At 34.3% G+C, this 12054-nt stretch overlaps 1 protein-coding gene across 5 annotated transcripts; it reads left to right on the forward strand.

Annotated features, from left to right (window-relative positions):
* The first annotated feature begins 6140 nt into the window (after nucleotides 1-6140).
* Nucleotides 6141-10888, forward strand: LOC121244888 (RNA-binding protein 2-like). 5 transcript variants are annotated; one of them, XM_041143124.1, is made up of 7 exons: nucleotides 6146-6335; nucleotides 6509-6559; nucleotides 8081-8202; nucleotides 8281-8581; nucleotides 8924-8985; nucleotides 9837-9918; nucleotides 10486-10888. In XM_041143124.1, exons 3-7 carry the CDS (start codon nucleotides 8113-8115, stop codon nucleotides 10602-10604), a joined length of 654 nt encoding a protein of 217 aa, XP_040999058.1. In that variant the 5' UTR covers nucleotides 6146-6335; nucleotides 6509-6559; nucleotides 8081-8112; the 3' UTR covers nucleotides 10605-10888. The 5 variants fall into 5 exon arrangements, with proteins under 5 accessions (XP_040999055.1, XP_040999058.1, XP_040999056.1 ...); XM_041143122.1 differs by having other exon boundaries at nucleotides 8085-8202; XM_041143121.1 differs by lacking the exon at nucleotides 6509-6559 and having other exon boundaries at nucleotides 6141-6335.
* The last annotated feature ends 1166 nt before the right edge of the window (nucleotides 10889-12054 follow it).

A 12054-nucleotide genomic window follows, 5' to 3' on the forward strand; every position in this document is an offset into this window, starting at 1 on the left:
CACTACATACTTATTTTGTTTAACTTCTCTTCAATCATTTGTTGAGTGTTGTAGATAAATATAAGAAAAGTGGAATCGTTCAACTTCAATCCATCGGATATAGGTTCGATGATTCCTACCTTTTTTTTTTTCTTTTTTTTTTTTTTTTAATTTTAGCCAATGAAATCCTACATTTCACACCCACAATCATCACTTTAAAACACTCTGCTTAAAACTTGAAAAAAAAATAATTATATCCACTCAACAAATTAAATAAGTTAGAAATATAATAATTAAAAGATAAATTATATTTATAGTCTTAAAGTATACAAGCTCCACACACTTCCTTTTAAAAAAATAGATAAATTTGAGATCAACATAAAAAATAATTTTTTTAGCGATAGACTCCACTTTTTTTTTCAAATAGAATACGCGAAACTTACATACTCTAAAATTATATTTAATATTATTCTAAGGGTATGTTTAGATTTAGAGTTGATCTCAACTTATTTAATTCAATTTTCAACTTTCATCTCAATTTATTATCCAAATTTCATCTAATTAAAAATTGAGAGGAAGGAAATGTCCTCTCCCCCGCCGACGACAAGCTTACAAGCCCTAATGAAGCACATAGAGTGAGAAAATGCCCCATCACAAGGGGAGGCGGTTCCGCCCCGCCCTGCCCCGCCCTGCCCCTTCCCCCTCTCTTGCAATGGGATGGTCAGATGCGCCTCCCCTATGTGGTGACGCTATCAAAAAATAAAAAAAAATTGAAAACATTTATTCATAATGTTTTTCCATTCATTTATGCATGCAAACGACTGGGAAAACATTTATTTGTCAATGAAGGCAGACAAACATTGCAACTACCCATCCTTCTCATCCAAATTATGATTCCAATCAAGAAGAGGATCTTCGAGGCCTTAAAACATCCTCGTATGCTAGATTTCACACCTAGAGCAATGAGAATACAAAGAGGGCATGCATATTATGATTTAACACCTCAAGAGCCATATATCTCGAGACAACATATTTCAATAGCTCGTTTCTTCCGACATAATACATCTCAATAGCCAGTTTGTCAAGGCTTACACACAAGTAATAGTGAATAACGTCTTTTATAAGACTATTGAATTTCTTCCTAACTTGGCATCAATTAAAATTTCATGAGTTTCAACTACCGCTAGTGAATGTTAAGACATAAAGATAAATAATAAAATCTATGTATTTACATCGGTTTAAGCTTTTGGAATAAGTAGTAGTTTCACATGATTGTATCAAAATAAAGTCTTAAATTTGAACCCTGATTTTATAATCACTAAGAGGAAGTCTGTTCCATACGTGAGTGAGAGTATTAAAACATAAATATAAATAATAAAAGAATAATGCTATATACAACACTCTCATCCTATTTTAATCATATGTGGCACATTTATATCATTAGATGATAAAAAAATATACAATAAATAATCATTTAATAATAATAAATATGTCACATTATATTTAATAGAATGAAAGTAAGATGATAATATAATATATAAAATTTTCCATAATAAAATCTACGTGTTTTCATCGGTTTAAGCTTTAGAAGTAAGTAAACCACTGCCAACTTGGGCGGCCAGACATATATTCCACAAAAGTACCCAATTGTCTATTACCATTCCAATCAATTCAAAATTACATTTAGATATGACAAAAAAATAATAAAAAATATATCTATAAAAATACGGAAGTTCGAGACATCACACCGATTATATAAATCATCAATTTTTTACAACAATAAAATATGACTTATAAAAATTATTTGAATTTAAAAGGATTTGAAACATAGTAAAAACATACCTTCTTTGTTTTTTACCTTTGTATTCTAATGTATTAGTTTTGAAAAAACTGTAAGAAATTCTCACCTCATTCAACTTGTGTCTTGTATCTGTTAATTTTATTTATAAATGCTTACTTCCCAAAAAAAAAAAAAAAAAAAAAAAAGAAAAGAAAGAAAGAGGAGGAGGCCTCTAAACCGAACAAATTGCCACTTGAGCAACCCCTGCTATGAACATCATTAAATTGGTGCACGACAAAAGTGATTTGAAAACAGAAGTACTGGCAAAAGGCTAATTTGTCAAAATTAACTTAATAGTCACGGCGTTGTTCGTGGTCACGTCCATCCAAAGGAAGCATGAAACCTTATTTTCTCTGTAAAGTGGACATAGCAATGCGAGGGCACAACCTTTAGACTAGTCCAATGGGCATTATTTAGGCCATGATTGGGCCCAAACCACACTGTTGGGTTGGTTCCATGTCATTGTTGCACTCATTGTCATGCCCTTGTGGTCAAAACCTAAGTGCTTCTAGATCCTAATGCCCACCGAGCCATCAATAACGACTGTAGCATGCACCAGTTTCATTTCTTGTAGAAATGATGTTCTTCTATTTTTCTGTTGTTGGTACAAAACTCATTAAATATTGTCCCCCACACAAGTTAGAAAAGAGGGCCAGCAATTCATTTGACCTACTTGACTGCCCACCCTAGCCAACCCAACGGGGAAGGCTCGTTGAACAAATTATTCCTGGCTGAAAAAGCATCAACTTTCTGTCCACCGAAACGTAAAGCATTGCAATGACATGAAAAGGGATTGGGGTTCGGACTGGAATTCGGGTTTGCCCTATCCTCTTTCGAGTTGGACGATCATGGCTTCAGCAACCTAAGTTCTCTCTTGGTTTTGCCTCAAAGCGACTTGCGGCCCAACCCGGCCCTCTTTCGAGTTTGCCTTAAGATGACCCCCAACCTTACTAAATCCTCCCTCGAATTTGCCTCGGGCCGAATACTACCCTAGCAGCTCTAGTCTTCCATTGAGTTTGCCTTGAAACGACTTGTAGCCAGTCTAGTCCTCCCTCAAGTTTGCCTCAGGACGACTAGTGGAATTGTCTAACCCTCCCTCAAGTTTGCCTCGAGATGAACGGGGATTTAGCAGCTTGAGTCCCCCATCCCCCCCCCCCCCCCCCCCGGCGGTCTCACCACCCCAAGTTTATCTCGAGACAACTTGTGACTATTTCGGGCCCTTACTCAAAAAATGACTTGTAAGTACTTATGAAAATTAGGAGGTATGTCCCTCTGGTGTCTCAAGCTAGTCGCCAATGTCTAGTCCCCACGTCCCCAAGGATTTAGGAAGACCAAGGCTACGTCCCTCTAGTGTCCCAAGTCGGTCATGAGCACCTCATTCCCATTACCTACAAGAATCAATGAAGCCCCTTGCACCTAGCGTAAATCATGGGCACCAAGAATTAGGGTATTTGACGTCATCAAAGGTGAGTCTTCTCGAGATCATCTCTCCTTCAAAGACTCCTCAAAAGTTTAGCACCGTTAAAGGCCCGCCCTTCGAGTCGCATTCTCGGGAGCTCCAAGATAACCACCCACACAGAAGATGCAAGGTTGGCCCAATGCATATGACTCAAAGAAGCCACAGGGAATGTGGTGAGACTGTAAGCAGTAGGAAATGGCGAATTGTAAAATAAAAAAAATGGAGAGGAAAAGATAAAAATGACAAGTGCGAGCAAGTTTGAGATTCTCGAAAACATCCTAGCAAGACAAGACAACCATTGGAATCAGAGTTCTTGTTAGGGCTAAAATGAGTTCATGTATTAAGCCTACCAAAGGCTTATGGAAGATTAAAGCCCACTAAGATAAGATGAAAGGGAGACACGGAGAAAAAGAGTGTATGGCAATGACAATACTTGATCAGACATAAAAGAAAGATGAGACATAAAGTCAAAGGACATGACATAAAGTATGAGAAAAGGACTTGAAGGAGGAGGAGAGGCAATAGAAGTGGAGCTTGCTAAGTGCACTCTCATTGGATTAGCTAAAAGCTAAATCCAATGAGAATTTAGCTATTAAACCATAAAATATATCACATTGGAATAACTATATTCTAAATATTTGGAATATAGTTACAGTAACTTCTAAAGTAATTTCTAAATTTGAAAAATACTGTTTATTCATCAAAATCATTTTATATCATTTGTTTCTCTCTCTCAAAGTCTCCATCAATGTCTTTCTAGTTTCTACTTTTAACCTATAATTTAATTAGAATATGATTACTAATTAATATATAATATTATGAATAGTAAAATATGATAAAATAAAATAATTTCATAATTAAAAAAATTAAAATATTTTTGAAATTATTAAATATTTTTAAAAATAATTTTATAATCCAATGTAGAGATTTAATGTGAATAGCCAAAGTCACATTCATCTTTTATTATTTTATTGTCATATAAATAAAAAAATAGTTATTCTAATGTGGAGACTTATATGAATGGAATAGCTAAAAGTTAATCATCTTACATTCATAAAAAATGTACTTTAACTTTAGCTAATCCAATGAGAGTGCTCTTACACATCAAATCTCCACATTGGATTATCCATTTTATTCATTATATAGTAATGAGTAATTAATAATTTCAAAATATTTTAATTTTTTTAATTATGAATTTATTTTGTTTTATCATATTTTACTATTCATAATATTATATATTAATTAGTAATCATATTCTAATTATATTTTTTCAATTGTCATTTAAAAGGGAGAGAGAAATAATTGATATAAAATGTATTTAATGTATGAATAGTTACTTTCAAATTTGAAAATTATTTTGGAAGTGACTGTAACTAATCTATTGTGATGCCATTTTATGTTCTAATAGTTAAATCTTCGATGAATTTAACTTTTAGCTAATCCATTAAGGATGCTCTAAGAGTTGGGATGACTTTGGAGGAAAAAAGGGGTCAGAGGGCCCTCAGACGATTATTTGAAAAGAACTTCATAAGCTGTGGACGTAGGCCTTATTGTTGAACCATATAAATCATTATCTTATTTATTTATAGTCAATTATCATTAAGCAAGCCATGAATGATCATTCCAAGCTCACCACCACCAAGAATCATCATGTGAGATGAGAGGGTGACCTGGCAATATTCTTGGCATTCATATATTAACAAACATGATCATAATAACATTCTTACTTTTCAAAATGTTTGCCAAGAAAGATCTAGTTGTTCTGTGTAATAATAATTAAAGTGCTTAAATAAATGACATCCAAGCACAATCTAGATGTGAACATACAATATTGATAAATCAATTTAACTGGTGTTTTGTACCATAATTAAACTTCAATTTTTTTTTTTAAGGGGAGTACAAGAAAAATGTAAGTTTAGCAGTTACCTAGGTTGGTGTATTTTTTATATATGCTCTACAAGGACAGCACCAGCATAAAAAGCTTGGAACACTTTGGTCTTGTTTAATTAAAATAAAACAGTTTAACAGATCTCAAATCCTCACCCAGTTGTTTCAAAATTATATGAAGAAAACTTGGACATAAAATAGACTATAAAATGAATAAACAAGAGAGTCCTATCTAAACAGGCTACATTTGGATGCTGAGGTAATCTTAAATGATCTGCGAATAGATACAATATGACTCACTTTATATATTTATATTTCTCAATCTAATTCTAAACTATAGACTTAGGATAAAAGCTCTAAGAGATGGATGCAATAATGAAAAAGTCAAAATATTATTTATTAGTTGATATGTCATGCATCTCGATATTCTACACCACTAATGTGTTTTAGTGCGTCGAAATATAAACTTGCCAATAGATTTTTGATTTGTTTTTTTCCATTGCAGAAATAAATGAAGTAGCATGAATCTTAAGGACAATGAACTGCATGCCTGAGAAAAAAAAAGAAAATAAAAAAAGGTAAAGTTCGAGATAAAAAAAATTGTTATAGATATAAAGTAAACTTATAAATTGACGTGACTTTATAAAATATATTAAATTTATTTTATAATAAAAATAATTTTATAATTTAACATACTATATCAAATTATATAAATTTGTGAATTTATTTTTATGTAATTTTTTTATAATTAAAGTATTTTTTAATGATAAAATAACTAAGTGATTATATGGTAAAAATCGATAATAGTTTTATCCGATAAATACTTATTTATGTCTTTTTGAGTTTAAATTTAGAAGTTGAAAAAGTGCTTTTTAACAGATTGAAAGCACTTTTTGAAGAAAAAATAATAATAAATTTGATAAATTTATAAAAAAAAAAAATTATATTTCACAGTGCAACACTGCAACCCCCAAACGTACCGCTAAATCAGTAACCATTGGTGGCGGAGAGATTCGTGTCCATCACACTACGTCGTTTAAAGTGGGAGCTGAAGGACATAGTGAAGAAACTCTGGGGTTTTAGGCCAAGCTCGAAGGAGTAGCTGAAGCTGATCGATCATAGAAGTCATGGCGGATCCCTACTACAGATACAGTGCCGCTGCAGACAGAGGTAACCTGCTGCGTCCTAACCCTAATCTCACTGATTCGGAATTTCATCAAGTCCAACCATCGTTAAACTCCTTGAAAAAGATGGGATAATTCTCTCTCACTTTGTTTGGCTTAAAAGAAAATTCGAACTAAGGAAAGAAAAAGGAATTCTAACTAATTCGATTATGTAGTCGGGTTTTTATTTTATATGCACCCCGAAACAAGTGTAGAAAAGAGCATTGCATTGTTAAGTTTCTTTTATTTTCTCAAATTTAGGGTTACTCCAGGAGTTGTAAGTTCCATTTTTACATTTGGATGCGAACCCTGCCACGGCTGCAATACTGTTTATGTATGGATATCCCGTAATGAAGTAAAACTGCACAACCATGCATTTTTAAGTGCATTATTGTTCAAATTTGTAGAATTTTTTTTTTTTATAAGTAAGAAGATATTTTATTGATATAAAGATAGGCATAACCAAGTACAAGGAGGAAATTACACCTATTTACGAACTAGAAATGTTTACAAGGAAATCATGGAAACCGAGACCATTTAAATTTAAAGCAATAGCCCACATAAATAAAGTCTTCTAAAAAAAAACTCTTATACTCTTCCAATGAGCGCTCACGATCCTCCAAAATTTCTATCATTTCTTTCTCTCCAAATACACCAAAAAATACAAATGAGAGCCATCTTCCACACAGCTGCAATCTATGGTGTCCCCATGATCCCTCTCCAGCTAGCTAGTAGTTCAACCACCCTTTCCGGCATAACCCATGCTAATCCCACTTCGCTGAAAAAATAATTTCATATGGCCCTTACAAACTCACAATGTAGAAGTAAATGATCCATTGTTTCACCACCATTTCTACACATACAACACCAGTCAATGATGATAAGCCCACGTTTTCTTAAATTATCAATAGTCAGTATCTTTCCAAAAGCTGCTGTCCAAGCAAAAAAAGCAGCCTTTGTAGGTGTTTTACTCTGCCAAATGTTCTTCCAAGGAAAGTGATTCCTACCTTGGGCGGTAAGAGTCTCATAAAAGGACCGTACAGAAAATTTGCTTCCTGGAAGGCCACCACTCTAATTTATCCTCCGTTGTAACAATAGGACTGATGTTGTATAGCAAGTTAAGGAACTCCACCATGACTTCTACTTTCCAATCATGGGCCTCCCGAATTAAACTAACATTCCATTGCTGCGCACCATTATTAATATCCCTCAAGTCGGCCACCACAACATCTTGTTCCCTTTCAATTCTGAAAATAGAGGGGTAGACATCCTTAAAAGCCATATCTCCAACCCAAACGTCATGCCAAAAACTGATTCTATTGCCATCCCCCATACACAACCTAGTGTTGCTAGAGAAAGACCACCAACCTTTCGAAATATGCTTCCATAACCCCACCCTGTATGCCCCCTAACTTCACTAGAGCACCAAACCCTCCCCCCCCCCCCCCCCCTCCCTCTCACACTCCCCATATTTAGTATCAATCACCATCTTCCATAAGGCTTCCCTCTCATAATTATATCTCTATAGCCACTTCCCAAGAAGAGCCTTATTGAAGGCCCTCACATTACGAACTCCCAATCCACCACCCCTCAAGGGAAAGCACTGTCCCACCCAACTAAATGGAATTTAGACTCTTCTGATGTTGGATTTATATAAGTTTATGTTGTTTTCATGATAAATGTTCTTTTGCCATTCATATATCAAATATTCAATTATCATAACACAGATTGCTGTGGCATTTTTTATAATAGCCAGTGTTCCGAGGCCCAGCTTTCCCGACTACATGTCATCTGAAGCACCACCATTGGGATCTCATCCTTTATTGGGCTCTACAGTTATGATTGGTGCTTCTCCTGGTTTCCTGCATAATAATGTAAGAACTTCAGAGCAAGGTTTATAGATATTATATCTATAGTGCATGCAACTAAGACATGTGAAATGTGACTTGTAGATAAATCCATTGCAACCAAGTGCATATCGCTTTGATGGCATTTCAGGTTTTGGATCTTCTCCAGATCTTGGTCTTGGTGGTGTAACAGCAGGGGCTAGCATTAGGCACTATCCATCTCCTCTTGAGAATCTAAACCAAAGAAGGGATGTTGGGCCAGGAATTAGCCCTGATGTTCTTGACATGAGCAATGAGATACCGAACTCTTCGAAAAAAGCCGATGGTCTCCCAGTTTCAGCTAGGGAACCAAACTTTCTGTTTGTTGATAAACTCCCAACTGACTGTACCAGAAGAGAAGTGGGCCGTATCCTTTCCCTTTTGCATTGTGTTTGCCTGTAGCATGCTTGTTTATGTGATATCTTGTGTTGCTTTGTGCTACATTGAACTATTACAACAGAAGGAAATCCAGGTACTGCTCGAAAATGAGATTTTTTCCTTATCTTACTATGATCTTTTAACGGCATGAATTTTTATTAATCATGCAGCACAACTGTTTGCAGATGAAAGAAATGTGCCTTCTTTTGATTAGCAGAGAAAAATAGGAACCTGCCTTCAAATGTTACAGAAATTTAACTGAATGTTCCTGAAGATTTTATAACTTTATCACTTTCTGCTATCATGTTTAACCTTGACTTATAATAAAAAGATCTTTTCCGTCCATTTATTGGCTATAAAGATGTTAAAGTTGTGCACAGGGAGGCCAGACGGGTAAGTCTATAAGTAAACCTTTTTTTTTCTCCTTCAAATTTTTTCCCGAGTCTTGAAGAGGAGGAAGCCTTTGATCATGTGCATGAAAAACAATGTCAACTTGCTGTTCTTGTTAGTGCATTGATGAAACTAGGAGTTACTTATTGATTCCTGTGATCATCTTCTGTTGTGAATATCTGTCTGTGTGTTAGAGAGAGAGAGAGAGAGAGAGAGAGAGAGAGAGAGAGAGATTGTGACTTATTTTTTTTACTTTGTGAGAAGTTCTACTCCTTGAAAAGGAAATGAAGTTCTAGACTTTGCAACCTTGCATCATTGGTTTATGTGTTGGTGCCTGCCTAATTAATTGCTAGAAATTCACTCAAAAGAGATAATCCAATAAAGTGTTCGTGGAGATGGTTTGTTCAGAATATGATTTCATTTGCCCAGAAAAAAAGGAGATTTCATTCACTCTGAAACCACCAAGTTTCCCTTAATTCCAGTCAAGTAAATCCACAAATAGTTCCACCAAGGAATATGTTATTTATTTCTCAAGTTCCTGAGAAAAATTTCTGCACCTTAGAAAAGGAATGAAGATCTAACTAGAGCTTTCTGATTGGTTTTTTAGTTTTGCTAATTTGGCCTATCTGGGCCTCTGTCACAATTATCAAATTTCATAACTGTTAGGTTTCAACTAAGTTCTTCATGGATCAACTGTCCTTGTATATACCCAAGCAGTCTTATCATTATTTTCCTTTCAGGGGCGTGTGGCTATGGCTGCTACGCTTTTTCAAAATAAAATGTTTGTGTGATATGCTATTTTTATTTTTTTTCCCCACCTGTAACCAGTCATTTGACAAATAAGTAAACTGCAGAGTGGAGATAAGGCTAGGGTTTTGTGCTTTGTGGAGTTCGTTGATTCTAGGTGTGCTCGGATTGCTATGGAAGCTCTTCAAGGTAAATTCTGAATCATAATTTTTTATTATTTGTGGGGATAATGCTTTCCTTTTGTAGGTTTAGTAGATAATGGAACAAGGAAACAGAGCATGACTTTGTTATATAAGCCAGTGATTTCATCAGCAGCTTCCGTTTTCTTACATGCCAAATTGCTCACACATTAAAATTTAGAAAAAATACACTTTACCCCATCAAACCACCACTCATGTTACAATATGACCACCGCATACCAAAGTTATCACTTTGCTGGTTTGCCCCCCATCTTCTTCTTTGATAAGTGCACCATCTTAAAACTTAAGTTGCAATTTACTCCATCGCTAGGATCTGACTATCTAAATGAAGGAAAAATTGGTGATATTATACAATCTTAATGGTTGGATCTTAAAAGACTGGTCAGATTGAAGGGGCAAAGTGTAATTTTCTGTGAGATTTATATTAAGTTACAAATACATTTAGCTTAGAAATCAGTACATTCCACATACATTCCCTGCAATATTTCATCATTAAAAAAAAAGGTCACCAGTGAGTGCTTCACTTATCATGCTGTGAAATGTGGGATTTCCTTAGGTTACAGATTTGATGACAAGAAACCTGAGTCCCCTGCCTTGAAGATCCAATTTGCACATTTTCCATTCCGTCCACCATCTGAACCATCCGATCACGATGAGAAACAAAGTGGGTCCTAGACTGACCAGGAGGACATGACCGAGATGACAAAACACTACATGGAAGATGTGCCTTTCCATTCTGAACTGTGTAGATGAGCTATTACAGCAATAGGTACAGAATTCTGTTGGATAAAGACGGTTCTAGCTTTGTCATGTGAATGCATATTTGGTGGTTGAATTTTCATTACCATCTGTACTGATGCTACAACATTGTAGTCAAATAAAGAAGTAAGCTCAGTACTGCTAAATATTTGACAATTTTACATGTGAAAAACTTAATTAATTCCACCTTTTTTGAGGAATTAATTCAGTGTGTTTTATAGTTGCAGTTTTATTATGGTGTGCTACGAATTGGGGAGATTTGACATAAATACTCTTATTGATGAGGCATTATCTATCAATTATTTGATCAGTTCTTGTTTTTTAAAATAATAATTAAGTAATTAATTTATAATTACACGTTATTATAGTAAAATAGAAATGAAATGATGATGATGTAGTATATAGAATTCTTTCATGAAAACTGCCTAAACTTAGCCACAAAAGTAAAAGACTAAACAGGTTGCATGATTAATATTATTGACTAGCTCGTGAAAATGGAAATTCATCGGTAGTTCCTACTGTTAGTTCATAAGAATTGCCATTTCCCCAAAATGTTCCCAGCAATCAATTTTCCAAACACTTTCTTGGGAATGAATGTGGCATGAGATGAGATAAGAAATATGTGAATAATAATAAAATAATTTGTGAATAATAATTGAATAGTTTGAGTTATGATGTTTTATTGAATTCTAAGAAATGAGAGAAAAAATTGAATAAAAGTATTATAAAGTTAAAATATTGTTAGAATATATTTTTTTTAATTTTATTTTTATTTTGAAATTTGAAAATATTATATGGTTTTTTGTGTTTTGTTTAGAATTTTGAGAAAATTATAATAATTATTAGGTAATGATTAAATGAAAAAGTTAAAAATTTGAAAATAAAAAATATTTATATTTAAATGATGTTTGAAAAGTAAATTATAAAAAATTTTGAGATGATATAAGAAGACTCAAGAGATAAAAGATGTTTGTATTCTCAATTGAACAGTTCTGCTGTAGTGTTATCAAGAACAGTAACCCGACAGGCTGTGGTGTTACACTGAGAAAACAGTCGAGCTGTTGTGTTATCAAGAACAGTAACCCTACAGGCGTTGGGTATGAACGAATTGGGATCTCACACAGAGCAGGAGTGCAGGTATGCCATTACAATCAAACTTTACTCGTTCTTTGGAAATTGTTACACACAGCTGTTTGTAAATGTGACCCACTATTGAGAAAGAACCTTATCCCTCGCTGCAAATATACAAAAGTCCCTTCAGATACGCGACTATGCATGCAATTTTATTATCTTAGGCTGAAAGTCGTTGCAATCGTTGGTGTTGTATAATTCCATGTTGTAAACGCCGACTGTATTAGTTTCTTGT

This window comes from Juglans microcarpa x Juglans regia, chromosome 8S (genome assembly GCF_004785595.1).
Source record: "Juglans microcarpa x Juglans regia isolate MS1-56 chromosome 8S, Jm3101_v1.0, whole genome shotgun sequence".
In the NCBI taxonomy this organism is placed as follows: Eukaryota; Viridiplantae; Streptophyta; class Magnoliopsida; order Fagales; family Juglandaceae; genus Juglans; species Juglans microcarpa x Juglans regia.

Excerpts from the sequence above, each read along its gene's own strand:
- LOC121244888 (XM_041143121.1), top strand. The coding sequence starts at position 6,293 with ATGGCGGATCCCTACTACAGATACAGTGCCGCTGCAGACAGAG. Across the intron at positions 6,336-8,080 it reads CAGTGCCGCTGCAGACAGAG|CCAGTGTTCCGAGGCCCAGC; the intron begins GTAACCTGCTGC and ends TTTTTATAATAG. Across the intron at positions 8,582-8,923 it reads TACCAGAAGAGAAGTGGGCC|ATCTTTTCCGTCCATTTATT; the intron begins GTATCCTTTCCC and ends TATAATAAAAAG.